Source organism: Doryrhamphus excisus, chromosome 5, assembly GCF_030265055.1.
Source record: "Doryrhamphus excisus isolate RoL2022-K1 chromosome 5, RoL_Dexc_1.0, whole genome shotgun sequence".
NCBI classification, from domain to species: domain Eukaryota; kingdom Metazoa; phylum Chordata; class Actinopteri; order Syngnathiformes; family Syngnathidae; genus Doryrhamphus; species Doryrhamphus excisus.
The window spans coordinates 13,716,692-13,735,131 of NC_080470.1; the positions used below are offsets into that span (position 1 = coordinate 13,716,692).

At 46.4% G+C, this 18,440-nt stretch overlaps 2 protein-coding genes across 8 annotated transcripts in view; one reads left to right on the forward strand and one right to left on the reverse strand.

The window, feature by feature from the left end:
* Nucleotides 1–1,206, forward strand: part of tle2b (TLE family member 2, transcriptional corepressor b) — an 88,122-nt gene extending 86,916 nt beyond the window's left edge. Inside the window, exon 21 of one of the 3 annotated variants that reach the window (XM_058074025.1) lies at nucleotides 746–1,205. In XM_058074025.1, coding sequence (XP_057930008.1) covers nucleotides 746–853 — 108 coding nt within the window. In that variant the 3' untranslated portion in view covers nucleotides 854–1,205. Of the gene's footprint in view, nucleotides 1–745 lie in introns of all 3 variants that reach the window. The other 2 variants (XM_058074027.1, XM_058074026.1) reach the window with 2 other exon arrangements.
* Nucleotides 1,207–4,972: 3,766 nt separating this feature from the next.
* The window catches only part of tle2a (TLE family member 2, transcriptional corepressor a), a 57,343-nt gene continuing 43,875 nt past the window's right edge, over nucleotides 4,973–18,440 (reverse strand). The window contains exons 5-20 of one of the 5 annotated variants that reach the window (XM_058074024.1): nucleotides 14,907–14,969; nucleotides 14,651–14,692; nucleotides 14,105–14,315; nucleotides 13,686–13,702; nucleotides 13,248–13,343; nucleotides 12,391–12,435; nucleotides 11,965–12,126; nucleotides 11,728–11,854; nucleotides 10,438–10,649; nucleotides 10,201–10,280; nucleotides 9,710–9,959; nucleotides 9,370–9,617; nucleotides 7,054–7,201; nucleotides 5,983–6,133; nucleotides 5,814–5,890; nucleotides 4,973–5,746 (exon numbers count right to left, since the gene is read on the reverse strand). In XM_058074024.1, the coding sequence (XP_057930007.1) occupies nucleotides 5,639–5,746; nucleotides 5,814–5,890; nucleotides 5,983–6,133; nucleotides 7,054–7,201; nucleotides 9,370–9,617; nucleotides 9,710–9,959; nucleotides 10,201–10,280; nucleotides 10,438–10,649; nucleotides 11,728–11,854; nucleotides 11,965–12,126; nucleotides 12,391–12,435; nucleotides 13,248–13,343; nucleotides 13,686–13,702; nucleotides 14,105–14,315; nucleotides 14,651–14,692; nucleotides 14,907–14,969 (2,037 nt within the window). In that variant the 3' untranslated portion in view covers nucleotides 4,973–5,638. Of the gene's footprint in view, nucleotides 5,747–5,813; nucleotides 5,891–5,982; nucleotides 6,134–7,053; nucleotides 7,202–9,369; nucleotides 9,618–9,709; nucleotides 9,960–10,200; nucleotides 10,281–10,437; nucleotides 10,650–11,727; nucleotides 11,855–11,964; nucleotides 12,127–12,390; nucleotides 12,436–13,247; nucleotides 13,344–13,685; nucleotides 13,703–14,104; nucleotides 14,319–14,587; nucleotides 14,693–14,906; nucleotides 14,970–18,440 lie in introns of all 5 variants that reach the window. The other 4 variants (XM_058074022.1, XM_058074021.1, XM_058074020.1 and 1 more) reach the window with 4 other exon arrangements.

Consider the following 18,440-nt stretch of genomic DNA (forward strand, 5'->3'; position numbering starts at 1 on the left):
TAGTCATATAAAAAGTACAAAATACATCATAACTATTACATATTTTAAATAATGTACTTAATACTTTATAAAAATAGTATATGGCCTTATTGTGTGAAAATATGGGCTAATAACTATAAAAGCAATCTTCACTCGCTTAATGTACTGCAAAAAAGGTCAGTAATGATAATTCATAATGCCGCCTACAGAGAACATACTAACTCCTTATTTCTAAAATCACAAATACTTCAACTTGCTGATATAGTTAATTTTCAAACAGCTAAAATAATGCATAAGGCTAAAAATAAGCAATGAGCTAAAAATGTCATCCAATAAAAAAAATATTTTTTAGGAAAGCAGGAAGTGAACAAATGTAAGAGTTAGTGATTGTAAAAGTACCAGATGGAGGGGTAGGATTTAATAAGCTTTGCTTCTTCCTACTCCTTTTGGACATGTGGAACTGGGAACTGATTATGGGATGCACTCAATTGGAATCTGATGCATGTTCAAATGAAATTAAACCATTACTATGGTAATATGTGTAAACATCAGCTTTACAGATGCCACATGTGCTTGTACTAACCTGCATCCTTGGAAGTTTGTGTTAGCAGGAAGTATTGATTGTGATGCTGAGGTCACGGCATCACACATACTCAGCTGGAGGTCATGCAGAGCATCACACTTGTGTTGCCTCCAGAGTGTGTGTGTTGTATAATAAGTGATGATTCATGTCTTTTTATCCGACATGTGTATCCCTGCCCGACAGTCCAAGGAGTCGTCGTCGGTGCTGAGCTGTGACGTCTCTCCGGACGACAAGTACATCGTGACGGGTTCCGGGGACAAGAAGGCCACAGTGTACGAGGTGGTGTACTGAGAGCCTCTGGACGGGAAGAGACAGTGCGGCGACTCCGGGATGCTTTTCTTTTGCTTTTATACCAGAAGGGGTGGAGAGGGCAGCCAGTTGCCTTGACGACCGCATCAGCAGCCCCGTCCTCTCGACCCTCACACGTCACACCTTCTTCACTCACGCAGCCTAAAGATAGCGGAGGAGCGTGTGTGCGGATAGAATGTCAATAGAATTGGGAGGGTGGGTTTGCTAATTAGGGTTCTTTCCTGCTTAAGAGCTCAGCTGGAAGTGGGTGGGGGGGTGCTGCTGATGGCGAGCCAGCCAGGAGCGCTGATAGCACACAATCGATTCATTAGGCAGACAGAGGAGGCTTTAATGAGGATGATGCCGAGAGGTGTCACGAGCCGGGGGAGGGGGGGGAGGGGGGGAGGGGGGAGGGGGGCAGCACACACCAAGGTGCACGCCACCAGGCTAGAAAACACTCCCACTCCCCTGCAGGTCATTGAGGGAAAACACACACTAATTAAAGAGCGAGCACAGCATCCTTACTTAATATCTCTTTTATTTGCTCGTGACAAAAGGCGGCGTCTAATGAGCTGCGGCGTCTCCCAGGACACACAAGGACATCACACGGGCCTCTTAATTCCTCCGGATTGTTCTCCTGACAGCCGCAACACGGCACACGCGCTCATTAAAGGCTGCCAGACGAAGGCCGGCCACACGCCCGAACCCACCACAACATGAAATGTTATGCAACTTGTGGCTGTGTGTGTTTTTCTTGGCATCATTAGCCTGCTCGTGTGAACCCAGTCAGTATTTCTTTGATACTATTTTCTATTGATTGACAAGTGTACATCTGTGCTTCATGACTAACACGCTTTTCTTTCTCTTTAAAAGGCCTGCCTGTCTAACGTACCTTTTATGTATTCAAGGTTGCCTGCCGCGCTGCTGCAAAAAACAAGCAAGGTGTAAAAATATAAAAAGAGGACTTTGAGTCTTTGGTGATGGTGGCGGGTGGGGGTTGGAAGAGAGGGGGGGAGGGGCGGGTGTACAGTACAGCATCAACACAACATTTTCTTGCTTTGTTGTGCTTTCCATTCTCGCTTTTTCATCCTGAGCTTCACCTCACGACGATCTAGTAGGATTTTTAACAAAAGCTGATGTACTGTTTCTACTACAAGGAAATACAGCACCTCATGGACCTGGACGTGGTCAATGAATTTCCATGATATGCCAGTCAATGTTAATGAAAGCGCTTTATAACTCCAGATTTTAGATTGATTAGAGCTCTGTTGACATGAAATAACAGCCCTATAGTCACTTCTATAGTCCTTATTGCTCAGGCTATGGGATCACTGCAGGGATGAAGGGCAAAAACTGAGGTACCGCTATGTTGATACTGTAATGACCTGATAGGACAGCCCTCTTCAACTGTGTGTCCACTAAAAAAACAAAAACATAATACGATAAAAAGTTTTTTGTGGATCTTGTAACAGACAATGTCATCAGAAATAATGAAACTTGATATACCATATCAACCTGATAGGATGACCGCTTTCAACTGTCATACTGTCACTTATATAATCCTCATTATGAGATTGAAATTATGACCAAAATTTTTTTTTTTTTTTTTGGTGCACTGGTGCGCCAAGATGCGCCATCTCGGCGCACCATGGGAGGTGTCCACATTTTCTGCTTGGTGCAGCGACAATGTCGTGACAAGACATTGCGTTAAAGGTGCACTGAAAGCTCGCCGGCTCTGACCTAGTCTATTGTCGGCGCAGGCGAAGCGCACCTTGCGCAGTGGTAAATTGGCTGACAGGTACTCAGTGTACACACATCACCAAACCCCCCAGGCGGGTTTTTCAGGGTGCATTGTTCAGATTTCAGTGGAATGAACAATGACAGCAACCACTATTTAATGCATGATGCACATGGTGGCCTCTAATGGCGGCCCAGTTGGTCCGGCGCATTTAAAGGCAATGAGAGGCCTTCATTTGATTGGTTAAGATGACACTCGGCTGTGTTAAACCCTCTCACGGCCTCTGTCCTCCCTCTTTGCCACTTGCGCCGGTGGGAAAGATGGAGGCGTGGGTGCGCTGTGCTGCGCTGCTCGCGAAAATTGCAAAGTGCGCTGGCCACACCCTGTTGGCAGAGCACAGGCACCTGGACTATGAAATTAGAGCCCTTTAAGTGCAAGTGCAAAAAGAAGTTAGGCACCCTGTCATAAAAGTCAGATTTTTACGTGTCGCGTTTAAGAAGAATTTAAGCGCTGGACAATGGAATTGTACAAACATTGTACTGAGCAGCCAGGACAAAGACGCTCGCGCCACTTTTATTGCCGTGTCATTGTTCGCTAAACAATAGAGCTGACGGTGTCACTCCAAATTCCAAGTTGAGTTCCTGAGGTGCATCCTAGGTTTTTGTATGATTTCCTACTAAATTCTTGTGAGTTCGTCACCATCAAAGGGTCCCGCTTGGGAATGCTCATGTTTCCTTTTTCCTTTCAAAGGCCGAGGAAGCCCTGTCGCCCACTGCACTGCCCCCCCCCCCTTCCCATGTGCTGTAAAAATACTGTATGTGGAAAATAAACCTAACTTGTTCGCTGCATTTCTTGCTTGTAAAAGTTATTATTTTGGGGTGGGTGGGGGGTGAAATCAGCAGTAATTTTATAAGAATAAAGTCAAAATATTAAGAGAAAAAAATTGGAATAAACAAGGAAAAGTTGTAATTTTATGAGCTAACGTATTATGAGGAAAAATAACACTGCACACATTTGAAATATTGAATGAAAATCTTAAGGTCATGACCTTTGAGTAGTGAAAAGACAAGATGGCGGGTCCAAGCGGCCAAAATTAGTGGCTGGGCTCTCCCTTAGAGACTCGGGAGAGACTCGGAGTAGAACCGCTACTCCTCCGCTTTGAGGGGAGCCAGATGAGGCGGCTTGGGAATCTGGACAGGATGCCTCCTGGACCCCCCCAGTCCAACTGGTAGGAAAACCCAGGACGCGTCGAGAATTTTGAATGTGGAAGGGTCTGAATCGGCTGAGAAATGTGGATGCATGGAAAATGGATGAAAAGGTTACTATGCTCATGTTAGCATGCTAATACCTGATGACATACGATAGTGTCAAGTGTTTATACATTTGTATAGCCATGAAAATGAGTTAAAATACCGCTATGCTGACGTTATGCTAGCAATGCCAACATTAGAATGCTAACACCTAGCATGATTGCAGAAGTCTTTACAATAAGTGTCTAACTATGAAAATGGCTAAAAATGCTACTATGCTAATGTTAACATGCAAGCATTGCTAGTATGCTAACATGATGCTAGCATGATGACACAATGTACCGAGGAAGTTTAAATGTCTCGAATGAGTTGAGAATTTTGACTGTGGAAGGGTCTGAATCTGCTGAGAAATGTGGATAAATGGATGAAAAGGTTACTACGCTCATGTTAGCATGCTAATACCTGATGACATATGATAGTGTTAAGTGTTTATACATTTGTATAGCTATGAAAATGGGCTGTAGCTCCATATATACATATACACGTATTTATAGCTCCATAGTAGCTGTGAAAATGGGTTAAAATGCTATGCTGGCATTATCTTAGCAATGCTAACATTTAGCATGCTAACAACTAGCATTATTGCGCCTGAATGAGTTGAGAATTTTGACAGAATGGGTTGAGTAATGTGGCACTAGTAGCGGGTAATTTGTTTTCGGGGAACGGGTGAATTTGGGCAGAATTTTGACTTACTTAGAATATTGGCTCACCATCGATATTTCATCAGTTCTTTCATAACCCGTTTTTCGACAATGACTGAAATTTTCAGCAAAATTCGTTCAGAACTTGAAGTTATTTTGAACACATAAAAAACATAAAAACAGATAAAAAAAAAAACAGAAACACCAACAAAAACATAACCTCACATGGCAGAGGTAAATTTGAAGAAATACTACAAGAATGAAAAATCTATCAATCCACGCGCTTCCATGTACGATTGGTCAACAAACGTTACCTCCAATGACTGAAGTATGGAGAATTGAATTGAATAATCCCATTTGTATGAAAAGTTGGGATCGGAAGCATCACCAGGAAACAACTAAAAGTCAAACCTGACCAAAAATAGAAGCTTTGTGCCTTTAGAGAATTTTATTTACACATCCATGTACTGTAGAAGCAAAGCTGACAAAGCGCTTGTGAAAGCAGTGCGCCCACGTGGTCTAACAAAGACGATAGAAAAACAAGAAAGCAGCAAATCAATAGGATTCTTGCTGGAATACGTCGCATTCCGTTCCAGCTTTGCTCTTGGAAAGTAAAAAAAAAAAGCCAGCAAAGTCAACGCTTCAGTGTGATGGAGATGATACAATCATGTTGCTGCTCGACTGAAGCTCAAAAAAAGTCCAGCTGGAATAGAGCAGACCTTGTCGAGACCCAAGCCAAGACCATCAAGAGTCTCGGATCCAGCTTGATCCTGTCCTCGTCCCACCTCCTTACGGTCCAGAAAAACAAATAAAAAATACTAAAAAAATATGTTTTTTTTTGCTAATTTCTTGTCCACTACAGAGGTTTTATTTTGTTAAAAAAAGCAAAAGAACAATCTTTGGAGGAATCCCACAGTTGCACAGCTACCCACTAACCAGCGTTACGCTCCTCTTTCTCCTCATTCTTTCACAAACAAAACAAAGTAGTTGACTTGAGCGTCTTGTTTCCAAAACCGCCACCATGACGACGACGCGCTGTACAGTCACTCATGCGGCGGGGAGGGCCTGAGCCCCGCCCACTACTTTTAAAGTGGTCCCTTCAGTAGATGACTTCATACACCGTGGCCTTCTTGTCTCCTGAGCCCGTCACGATGAACTGGTCATCCGGCGAGATGTCGCAGCTCAGCACCGACGACGACTCCTTAGACTGAACACACACACACTTCTTAGAGACAAGGTCCCGTCGTCCTGGAGGTGATGGTTGTCAAGGTTACCTGAAATATGCTGGAGCCGTAAGGTGTCCGCCATGCGTTCAGCAGGTTGTCTTTGCCCGTACTTACAAACCATTTACCTGCAGGGGGTGCCCATTAATAAGACTCAAACTCATGCTGTGTTCAAGGAAACGACAAAATCAGACATTTCAGTGGTGGGAAAGGTGCTTACCACAGTATGCAAACTTGAGAGAGAGAACACAGCTCTCGTGAAGGTGCAGCTGGTACTTGTCAGGCTTGGAGACGTGCAGGACTTCCACGTTGCTGCTCTCCATTCCCACAGCCAACCACTCGCCGGTGGGACAGTATCCCAGAGAGAAGATCTGGACAGGATGGAGGCAAAATATTTCAACATTATCATCATCCTGACCCTTAACCAGGACCCTAAAGCCCAGTTCTTACCCTAGAGCAAACCCTAACCTTAGTCCAAACTCTAAACCTATCCTTGGAGCAAACACCAACACTAACGCAAACCTTAACCAAACTTGACTGGGACAAAACCCTAACGCTAACCCTGGAGCACTTGTCAGGAGATATGCAGGACTTCCATGTTGTTGTTCTCCATTCCCACGGCCAAACAGTAATCCAGAGAAAAGATCTAGATCTGGCAAAATATTACAACATTAACCACAACCCTAAAGCTTAACCCAGACCCTAACCCTGGAGGAAAAGCCAACCCCAAGTAGCCTAGACTGTGGGTTGCCAGAGGAAAAAAAACAACCCCAACCCTGGTCTATACCCTACGCCTAAACCTACACCAACTCCAACCCTGGAGCAAACCCAGGCCTTAACTCCGAGCCAAGTCCCAGCCATAACACTGGACAAAACCCAAACCTGAATCCACGACCAAACAGTAATCCGGAGAAAAGATCTGGATCAGATGGAGGGCAAACCTTCAAATGCGTGGCCTTTGAACCATATGCAACCCAGAGGCAATTCCCCAAGTAGCCAAAACTGGGGGTTGCCAGGGAAGGAAAAAAACCCACAAAACCCTAAATGTAGACTAAACTCCAACACCTATGTCAAAGCCCAACTCAAATGTTAACCATGGAGCCTGACTGCAACCCAAATTCTAAACCTAGTCCTAAACCCTACACATCACTCCAACCTGTATCCTGGAGTAGACCCAACCTGAACCCTAACCCTGCACCAAACTCTAAAACTAACCTTAACCCAAATCCTAACCCTGGACATAACCCAACCCCTAACGCAAACTTTAACCCTGGAGGGTTTCTAAGTGTACCTGTGAGGTGAAGTCATGCTGCTGCAGCTGGCGCCCCTCTCGAAGGTCCCAGCAGCGGACCGTGTTGTCCAGTCCTCCCGTCCACAGCTTGGTGCCATCATTGGAGATGTCGATGCAGCTGGCTCCGTCCGTGTGGCCCTGGAACTGCCTGCAGGGAAGAAGACACAATAGAGGACTCGCTTAGACTTCCATCGGTCGCCACTTGGGGTGCCTCCACAAAAAGACAGGTTCATCTGGACTTAGATCCCACCGTAAGCTACAAACCTGCTCTTAATTCTGCCAAATCCACCTAGAATTCCAACACTGTGATGGAATTAATACAAGAACCTTATTCTCCACTGTTGGGAAACCACTCAATCCTCAACCTTCAACCTGCCAACCGCCTTAGTTAAGGACTCTCCTCTCTCAAAACCGCCTCAGTCACTCCAATACTCCCAATACTAAAAAACCTGGTCTTGATCCCCATGTTCTAAAAAACTACCGACCAATATCGGGACCTATGAGAGTGTATTGTAGTCCCTCAAGTCCAGGACCATCTACTATCAATCTCTTGGAGCCCTTTCACTCAGGTTTTCGGCCCGATCACAGTTCATCTCATTCATATGACCAGTGACCTCCTCCTTGACCCTGGCCTTCTCCAGACTCTCTTTGCGCAGCTTTGCGATGCCAGTTCCCATCCTGTCCTCCTGGATCGTTTAGCCTCCATTGGGGTCTCTGGCACCGCCCCCCAATGGTTTTATTCCTACTTGTTCACCCTTTATTCAAGGTAATAATGTCAAATCCTGATGCTCACCAATCGTTCACGGTGTCCCACAGGGTTCAGTCCTCGGTTCCCTTTTTATCATTTACCTTCTTCTCCTTGGTAACTTCTCCTTGGTATTATTTTGGCATTCATTTTCATTGCTATGCTGATGACCCCCAGATCTATATCCCCTCCTCGACAGCCCCCCCACCGCCCTTACTGACTGTTAAGGACTTACCTTCATCCATCTTGGCAACATCTCCCGACTCCAACCCTCTCTCTCTCAATGTTCAGCAGAAATCCTCATGAAAGTGTTGGTCACTTCCTGTCTCCATTCCTGCAACGCCCTTCTGACTTTCTGCCTGGTCTTCCACAAACTCACCAATCAACTTCAGCTGACTGAAAACTGGGCTGCCAGAATGATCACCAAGACTAAACATCCTGACCACATTTCAACCATTTTCTTGAACCTCCATTGGCTTCCAGTCCAACAACACATTCCGTTCATCTTCTGCTGCCTTGCTCAAGCTGACCTTGCGTGCTTTGAAAGGCTCAGACAAATAAAATGTATTATTATGATTTCCGTCTTGAAAGTAGGAGGTGCTTGATGGCTGCCCTCTCTTACCTGACCAGGGTCTGGTTGGGTTTTAGCCGACCAGGGTCTGGTCGGGTCTTACTTGACCAGGGTCTGCTTGTGTCTAAAACGCTGACCAGGGTCTGGTTGGGTTTAACCTGACCTGGGTCTGACTGTCTATGGTTGGGGTCTGGTTGTTGTCTGGTACCTCACCAGGGTCTGGTTGTTGTCTGGTACCTCACCAGGGTCTGGTTGTTGTCTGGTAACTAAACAGGGTCTGGTTGTTGTCTGGTAACTAAACAGGGTCTGGTTGTTGTCTGGTACCTCACCAGGGTCTGGTTGTTGTCTGGTACCTGAGCAGGGTCTGGTTGTTGTCTGGAACCTGAACAGGGTCTGGTTGTTGTCTGGAACCTGAACAGGGTCTGGTTGTTGTCTGGAACCTGAACAGGGTCTGGTTGTTGTCTGGAACCTGAACAGGGTCTGGTTGTTGTCTGGAACCTAAACAGGGTCTGATTGTCGTCTGGTACCTAAACAGGGTCTGATTGTCGTCTGGTACCTAAACAGGGTCTGGTTGTCGTCTGGTACCTAAACAGGGTCTGATTGTCGTCTGGTACCTGACCAGGGTCTGATTGTGTCTAAAACGCTGACCAGGGTCTGGTTGGGTTTATCCTGACCTGGGTCTGACTGTGTCTATAGTTGGGGTCTGGTTGTGTCTAAAACACTGGCCGGGGCTGGTTGTTGTCTGGTACCTGAACAGGGTCTGGTTGTTGTCTGGAACCTGAACAGGGTCTGGTTGTTGTCTGGAACCTGAACAGGGTCTGGTTGTTGTCTGGTACCTAAACAGGGTCTGGTTGTTGTCTGGTACCTAAACAGGGTCTGGTTGTCGTCTGGTACCTGACCAGAGTCTGGTTGTGTTTAACCTGACCTGGGTCTGCTGTGTCTATGGTTGGGGTCTGATTGTTGTCTGGTACCTGACCAGGGTCTGGTTACTGTCTCGTACCTGACCAGGGTCTGGTTGTGCAGGTCCCAGACCACGATGTTGCCGTCGCTGCAGCAGGAGAAGCAGACCTTGTTGTCGGGCGAGATGGCCAGAGCGTAGCAGGCCGGGGCCGACGACGTCAGCTCCGCCTTGATGCGAGGCGTGGGCGTGGCTAAATCCCAGATGGACAGCGTGCTGGCCTCGCCGCCCACGATCAAGGTCCGCCCGTCAGACAGCAGCTTGCAGGAGCGGATGTAGTTGTCCCTGTTCTGATTGGACACGCCCACGAGAGAGTTAGCAAAACCTGCTTGCTTTCCATAATTCACGTGTGGAAGGAAGGGTGAAGAAGAAGAGGAGGTACCAGACAGTCCAGCTGGGCCATGGGAGTCTTGCTGCCGGGCTGGCTGATGTCCCACACCTTGACGCAGCCTTTGCCGCCCGTGTAGACGTGGCGGGTGGAGGCGCTGATGGTGACGGCGCACACCACCTCGCCGTGGCTCAGGCTGTGGATCTGCCGGGCGTGGCGAGGGATGCCCGGGCCCAGCAGGGCGTCGGGGGGGAAGGGCACCGGCTGCATCTGCCCGTCTGCGCTCACGTGGAACGAGTACGCCCTGCACGGTACGACACAGCGAGACATCGATCGTCTTATCTTTACATATATCACAGGGGACACTTGATTAGGTACACTTCCTGTTTTGATTCCGAGCCTGGACTTTTAGTCATGATTTCAAACCAAAACACAGCAAAGTTTGGAAAGGAAACATGAGAAAGATGGGATTGTGTCTTGAGGAGAGTTTGCGGTGCAGAGTAAAGATTTGGAGGCGAGCGACGCGCCAAGAAAAGGAAACTTACGGTTTACCAGAGGCGGCTGACTGCAGGCTGGCGGGCAGCCCGGGGACCCTCATGTGCGGGTGAGGGGATTCATAGCCCACCTGGAAGGGGAGTAGAGGGTACACAGAAAAAGATGATAAACGCGGTGACATGAAAGTAGAGCTTAATGAGCCTGCTGATAAATATTCTTTATTTGCGTGGGTCAGGCAGCTTTATGGGCGGAGTTATTCCAAATGACAGGAAGAGAGCATCACTCACCACCGGGGAGCGTCCATAGCCCGCGGCCGCCGCCGCCGCCGCTGCTGCTGCGGCCGCAGCCGCCGCTCCATTCATCTGAGGGGAAACTAGGTGTAGGCCGGCGCCGTAGCCCGCCGCCCCGGGCAGGTCCCCGTTGACCCCGGGTGGGGGCAGACCAAAAGCACCCGGGGGATACGCTCCCTGCACGGCCAGGGGGTTCCTCAGACCGAGAGCTGAGTGGGAGAAGGAAGACATCATCATTAATGCTCCGTGTATTGCTAGCAATGACGGATGCAGCACTACTGCCCCCTGCTGGCTACCGCGGCTCCCTGCAGGGACAGCCAGCTGCCTTGCTGCTGTTGCTCATGTAACACACACACACACACACACACACACACACACACACACACACGTGGACTATTTATACTACACAAACTAATACACAAATCTTGATTTTTAATTTTTAATAAGACAAATGTTTACTATTAAACTTTGCAGTGAATATCACGAACATCAACAAAATCATTTTCACTCACTGTGTTAGAGATCGGCATTTGATTACATTTCCTGGATTGATTCATGAAGAAAATTGATGTCAAATAAAATGATGATTAAAAATACCAATATTTAGTCCGTTTTGATGTTAAAGTATATGTTTTTACATTGAAATTGTATTTTACTACTGATTTAGAGCTGATCAATCAACAATTCCACTCAATCATCACAATCCTTATGGCCCATTTTCTTTTTTATGATTGATTGATATTTTTCTTTGGAATTCTATGCATTTATATTAAATTTTATTTTTAAGGTGTTATTGTATTTTTACATTGTTTTTAGATCCAATATTGTATTTGTAATTATTTTAATATTGTACTTTTCTTATAATTATACAACATTTTGAAGGTTAAACATTTTCATTTAATGTAATTTTTGTACATGTACATGTAATTTTTATGTTACATTTATGGCTATTTTTTTAAATTAAATATATCTTTTTATTTTTTCATTGCATATTGAATTAACTCATGTTGTACTTTTATTATAGTTCTGTATTCTATTTTTATACTATATTGTTTATTGTCTTCTGTTCTATCTGTATATTACATTTGAATGTTTTGCATGGTGTATTTAAGTCACTTAGCTCCATGCGCCACTCCTGTTCATTCTCACGTGCCTGATAGGGTATTGTTGCTGCTGCTATTATTATGCTAATTATTATTATTATTATTATTAGAGTGATTATATAAGAGTGTTTGAATAAGGATCTATTCGGTGAGAAAAAAAAGCAAAGTGTCCAACTGGTCCGACCTAGGGGGTCCACGCCAGTCTTTCCAGGGATGGGCCGGAACTGAGGTGGTCCGCTGGGTCCGGGGGTGTTGGAGTCTTGTGACAGGGGGGTCCCTGGCTTCATACCAGGGGTGCTGGACTTCTCCCTCTGCAGGCCAAGCACAAGGAGCAAATATTAAGATGAGAGAATTTTCTGCTTCGGAAGGTCACAGCAGATGATGGAATTCTCCACCCCCCCAAGCCAGTTCCGGTTGGCACCTGCATGGGCTCCTTGCCGCGGGACGGTGAGGTAGCGCTGCTGGATGAAGCCAGGGAGGTGGGGCTGGCCTGCGGAGGGCCTTCCTTGCGGGAGGGCGCCATCTTGTCCAAACCATTCTCCCTGGAGGAGTAGGACTGGACGCTGCGGGGGGACGACGGGTCCTGCATGTCGGGAGGAACACGGAGGCAATTTAGCACACGGGTGGCGACGGCGTGTCAAAGTAAACACTCATCACCTGACCTGTGTGTGTTTGCAACCATAGCAACCACACACACACTCCGCCACAACACAACACTCGGGTATCCATTCATCACTATGTTAGCATACTGCTAACATTCATACCTCCGCTAAAGCTGCACCTAATGTTTGGACTGGGTGAGCCAGCCTGGATGTTGACATAACGTCGGCAAATAAAGGCTACGCACCTCGTCCACCACCAAGTTATCATCGCTTTTATCTGCATCGCTGCCCTGTGAAGAGAAAGACAATTCCATCAATTCATCAGACACCCTCCATACAGTGGTGCCCCCCCCCAATTTCTTATTTTTGCATGTTTGTCACATTTCAAATGTAAATATTAGTCCATGACAACACAACTCAACACAATTGAGATCGATCACTCTGGAAAAGGTTATGAAGCCATTTCTAAAGCTTGGGGACTCCAGCTAACCACAATGAGAGCCATTATCCACCAAATGGCCAAAACATGGAATAGTGGTGAACCTTCCAGTGTTCAAGACTCCGCCATAAGAAAGACGCTGGGCAAAAGCAGATTCCCAGACCAAAAGCACTACTGAACAAAAAGAACATTAAGACTGACTGATCTCCATTTGGCCAAAAAACATCTTGATGATCCCCAAGACCTTTGGGAAAATACTCTGTGGTTGAACCTTTTGGAAGGTGTGTGTCCCATTCCATCTGGCATGAGAGAAAAAGAATCACGAGCGTTGCAACCATCATGAAGGATGAAGATGGTGTCCTTGAACATGTTAAAGGTTAAGCTCATATGAAATAGACGGTGATAACTCAGCAGGGTCTCTCCCTCCGTTGCAACGCCCCTTCCCGTGTGCAAGACAACCACAGAGTTATCAGTTAAGGACTTTCACTTCCATTCTATTTATTATTTCCTTCCAACTTTCACTAATATTGTCATATTGTCAGGAATATTATCGTATTATCAAGTACTTGGCTACAGTTTCATTTTCTATGATTTAGTGCCAACTACCATGAGATGTTTTCATTGGCCAAAAATAACCCAGGATGAGTTGGAAAGGCGGCTCACATAGTCTGTCATGAACTCCTTCTCCTCGGCTTTCCTCTTCTTGCCATTGCTGAGGTAGTCGGCTGGCCGGCCTTTGTCCCCGTTGGACAGCGAGCTCTGCAGAGGAAGAGGACATTTTTATTTAGGTTTTACACTCTGGTAATGGTTCAAAAATGTCAAAGAACGCTCTAATAAGGCGAGATAGCCCCACCCTGTGCAGGTGAGCAAATCAAGTTCTCCCTTTTTCCCTGCCTGTGACGTTGACGACCTGTCTTAACGTCCCCTGACCGCCACAAACATTCAGAGGAAGGATGCTGTAACAAATGCTCCCTAATTGGAGCTTCCCAAATGGGAAAAAACATCCAACATGTTCTCATCTAGAGAGCTCTTGTGCCCCCCGCCCCCCATGTAATGTATGTACTTATGTACTGTATATCATGCGGAGCTGTTGCTACTCACTGGTCCTGCTTCCCGGTCTGTTCCAGGTGATGAGAGGTCATGTGACAGAACAGCAAAAAGCACACAAGAGAAAGACATATTTGTTAATAGAATATATTCCTAGACCTTTTGGTTACATAATGACATGGTTGTTATTAGTCACAGTAGAAGTAATAATGAGATCATTCTGTTCTTGGGTGCAGAGGGAAAATAGGTTTTCCTTCCATTTGTAGGCATATTTATTGCATATGAAAATAGACTAAACCTTTCAAGGTCTCGTTAGCACATTAAAAGATGGAAATGACAAATAAATTCAATTAGCTGGCAAAAATACATTTCTTGGCCTTATATTGGACATTTGAGAGGAAAACAGAAGAAAAAGAGGAGTACACAGGAAGGATGAAGACCCCCAACAGGAAGTCATCCCTGTCATAGATTACCTCTGTGATGCTCGGCAGCAGCGGCGGCGGCGGCGGCGGCCTCCAGGTGAGCCCTCTCATCCTTGGCGGCCAGCTGGGCCCCCAGAGCACCGGACAGGGCCAGCAGACCCGAGCCCCCGCCCAGCGCCAGGCCCGGGTGGGGGAGTCCTGACGGGTGCGGGCCCAGCGGGAGACCCTGTGCATGCTGGGAGAGGTGCTGGGCTTGAAGCTGCTGCTGCAGGGGAGGAGGAGGAGAGATGCGGGTGACTTCTAGGCGCTTAGAGGGGGAGGTGCCTCCACTGGAGGAGGTCAAGAGGAGGAAAGAAGTGCAACAGGAGAAATACGGGGCAGTGGGTGTGGCCTGTCCAAAGGTGGTGAACGCGTATGGGACGACTTTAGGTCCAATCATACGGAGACGGCCAATTGGTTGCGGGGGCTGAAGGATGCCTCAGTTTAACAAAAGGAAGAAATGAAAAGCAACAAATGGGAGGATAAGGTACACACGCTATGAGGCAGAGGGGGGGGCCCACGTACCCCTATCGAAGCATTTAACTCCCCCATGGTCACCTGTTTGGCGCGCTCCATGGCTTGGACCACTTGTTGTTGGTGCTGTGGGGGACAAAACAGGGGGGGTGGGGGGGTCACACCTCATTAATAGTCATCAGGTTGATGGATTGGCATGTCTTCAGCGGGAGGGGGCACATAGGCGCCACCCTCAGTCTGTGGACACCTCTGTTTGACATGAACATGAACATAGGATGAGATAATGTGTTCCCCTATTAGACTCTGTGTGTGTGTGTGTGTGTGTGTGTGTGCGACCCACCTCCTGTGACAGGAATGGGATGAGTTGAGCACAGATCACATTCAACCGCTTGGCAATCTCCGTCTGAGGGTGGTAGGGAGGAGGGAAAAAAGCTATAGTTACTTTGATGAATAAATACATACAGTACACATGGACGCGTGCACACACACACACACACACACACACACACAATGCACACTGTGTCGCTGTGGCCTGCTTCCTCTTCCCCAGGACCAGTGTGGTAAATATTTCAGCCTCTTACATCTGGTCCATGCAAATGGAACCCTTGCCAGGGAGTTGGACTAAAATATTCATGGCGAGCATCTGCTGTGGCCGCAGCTAACCCCCCCCCCCCCCCCCCCCACACACACATACAGTCTGCGTGTGTGTGTGTGTGTGTGTGTATGGAAGAGAAATGCCTGTTTTCCTGTGTGTGCGCGTCTCCTATGGCTGCCTGAATGCATGTTTTGTGTGTGCGTGCTTCCTGCTGGGGGGGTCAATGACTACAGAGTGTGTGTGTTTTTCTCCTACATGGCTAACTTTCCTTCCACCTGCCCCCGTGACCCCCCCATCTGATTAAAGGTACGCTGGGAAGACAACATGCAGGAAGTCTATTTGTGTGGAATATTGGGCATCATCCATCAACGTGCATTCTTTGTGTGCTTGATGTCCGGTGATGGGAATAATTATGGGAATAGTGACTTTTTTCAGTAACGGGTAATATAACTAATTACTGTTACTGTCAGCATAACGCTGTTACCATTTTCGACACCCCATTACCGCACGTTACTGAAGCCGCCTAAAAATATATCACCGACTTCATTACTAAGCCGCAGCGCAGTGAGTGACAAGCTAAGCGTTGAGATAACCACATAAGCAATGAGGATTGGCTAAGGTTTAGTCAAATTGGCCAATCACATAACTTGGGTGGACGGGTGTTTAGAGCACGTCCAAAATGCGATACAGCATATTATCACATACTACAGTATTAATTGTCCCTGTACCCTAGAAACCGCCCATGAATGATACGGGAAAAGGCCGAAATGATACTGTGTCAAAGCCCAGGGCAGTGATACTGATAAAATATAGAGTTTAACCATGTCTGGTATCAGACCCCGTAGCTGTCCACTCAGAGCGCGCTGCTCTGGTATCGTGCCCGTGAATCAACCAATCAGAGAACAGCACACAAGTGCTTAGTGCCTAGTGCTTCTCCAGTCACCAAAAAACCCAAACTTGATTAATGGAACTTTGATAAGATAAGACTGTTGATAAAATATTATTGTTGAAATATTTTTGCAATTGTTGTGTTTACACTGTTTATATAATATATACATGTCATAAACTGAACATTTTCTGGAAACGAAATGGTCTTTTGATTAAATAGTACGTGATAATAAGCTCATGATTAAATAGTATGTGATAATAAGATCATCACATGGTTTGTCTGGTATCAGGCCCAGTATCATGCCCCCAAGTGTCAGTATCAGCCCGAGACCGAAGGTTCTGTGATAACCTATAAGCGAGACATGGCGAGTGAGGAGAACTCTAGTGAGAAGACAGCGTTTGCCAAATGGAAGTACAGACACTACTTTCACCTCGTTGATGTCAAAGGTAAAATATACATTATGCCCCCCCCCCCCCCCCCGAATACAGTACATCTTACTGTATGTGGTGTCACATCTTACCAAAAGTGGTGTCATCCATCAGTAATCAATCCAACAATAACGCCGTTAAAGACACTCTCACTGGCCTACTTTGAACTCAACAGCAATGAATCGGTAATTATCGGTTCCATATCGGTGTGGATCGGTAGGGGTTTGAAAACAGAGAAATCAAGCATCTCTTCTAATAGGGTCTATCTCTGTCTCTGGGAAAGGGTGTGTCACTCTAGTCCAAGACTTATGGAGTTTTCTCACGTTTGGGTTTGGTGCTGTTAAAGATGCTGGAGGTAGACATTACTGTTAGAACATCTTTAACATGTACTGACTGCACAGATGCACAGAGTGAACTCTGAACATATAAAAGGGGACCTATTATGCTCATTTTCAGCCCTTTGTATTGAGTTGTGGACTTCTATAGAGCAGCTACACACAATAACCCTTCCAGAATATGCACCTATTCAGCTGTATTTCTTTGGATTTCATGGTTGCTGCCAGTTTTAATGGATTCCACCCACAGCCCGCCTCCAGGCACACCCACCTTGCCGTGGTTGGTCATACTGCCAAGTGCATATAAACAGTTCCGATCTGTTTTTCTTATGTCAGCTTTTAACATCCAGCCTCTATATGTTGGCTCCACAGTCCCATCCAGAAGTAGAGACCGGACAGTCCCAAGTTTCTCAAGAAAAGAGGTTACTTCAAGACATCTCTCAATGCTAAGTAGCTTTAGCATTTTAACATTAGGTTTTCTACAGCGTGGGTAACGTCTAATGTGTTTTGGTCTATGCTATAATGCTACTGCTGGCCCTTCTGACTCTTCCACACCACCAAGTAACGTTGGAAAGGCGTAGGGCTTCAGCTAGTTTGTGGGCTAGTCCAGCTGCATAGTGGCCCATGTTCAAATGCCCTTGACAGATTAAAATGAATTTCTTTTGCTGGTAGGGAATCAGGAACTCCAACCACTTGGGGCTGATGGTGGCGTCTTTAGGAGTTGGAAACAAATGTGCCTTTCCATTTCGAGGCTAGCAAGTAAACAGTGAAGCAGCGCTTGGGGGAGGGCGGGGAGTTTACATATAAGGAAGTCCTCCCCTCTGTGACATCACAAAGGAACAGTTTTACCACGCCTTCTGAAACCGAGCGTTTTGAGCCATCCCAAACTTCTTTCAGGGCTCATTTCCAAATGCACAAACCTCATTATCTGAACCGTTAGCATGGTTTAACACCAGAATACAACATCCTAACATTTATAGGTCAGAAAAGTGGAAAAAGCATCATAGGTCCTTTTAAGGTTCCTTCATTTATTGTGTGATTCATTGAAATGTTTATTTATTGTCATCCCGTAATGTTTTGATCTCGCCTGATCTTGTCAAACCCCGAATTGGCACTTCAAAAAAAAAAAAAAGAAAAGAAAATGTGGTTGCGTGTTGAAAAATGTTGCAAAATAGGATGGATGTTTTTAACCGCTTTCAGTCGGGGAAATAGTCCCTCTTGTAGCAAAGTCTGCCTCGGTCTGTTGCTGCCTTGTCAATGTTATTGATTGAAGTTAATGGCTGTGGTGCACGCACGCACACATGCACATGCACGAACATGCATTCATTGCACATGCACATAAACATGCGGATGCATGCACACGCACGTTTAGCAACAAGGCCTGTAATGATATGCACGCAGAGATTATGACAACATCATTACAGCTGCAGGCTCTTTGTTTTCTTGACAGCCAGCCTGTGCTGAGGTGTGTGCGTGTACACGTGCACTTGCACACAAGCGCGCACACACACACACACACACACACACACACACCCCATTCCCTCCTAAGTGATTTATTGATGCCGGACTGAACTCCCACCCCCTCCTCTTTTCCCCTTCTTCTTCCAACCCCCACACCATCCTCCTC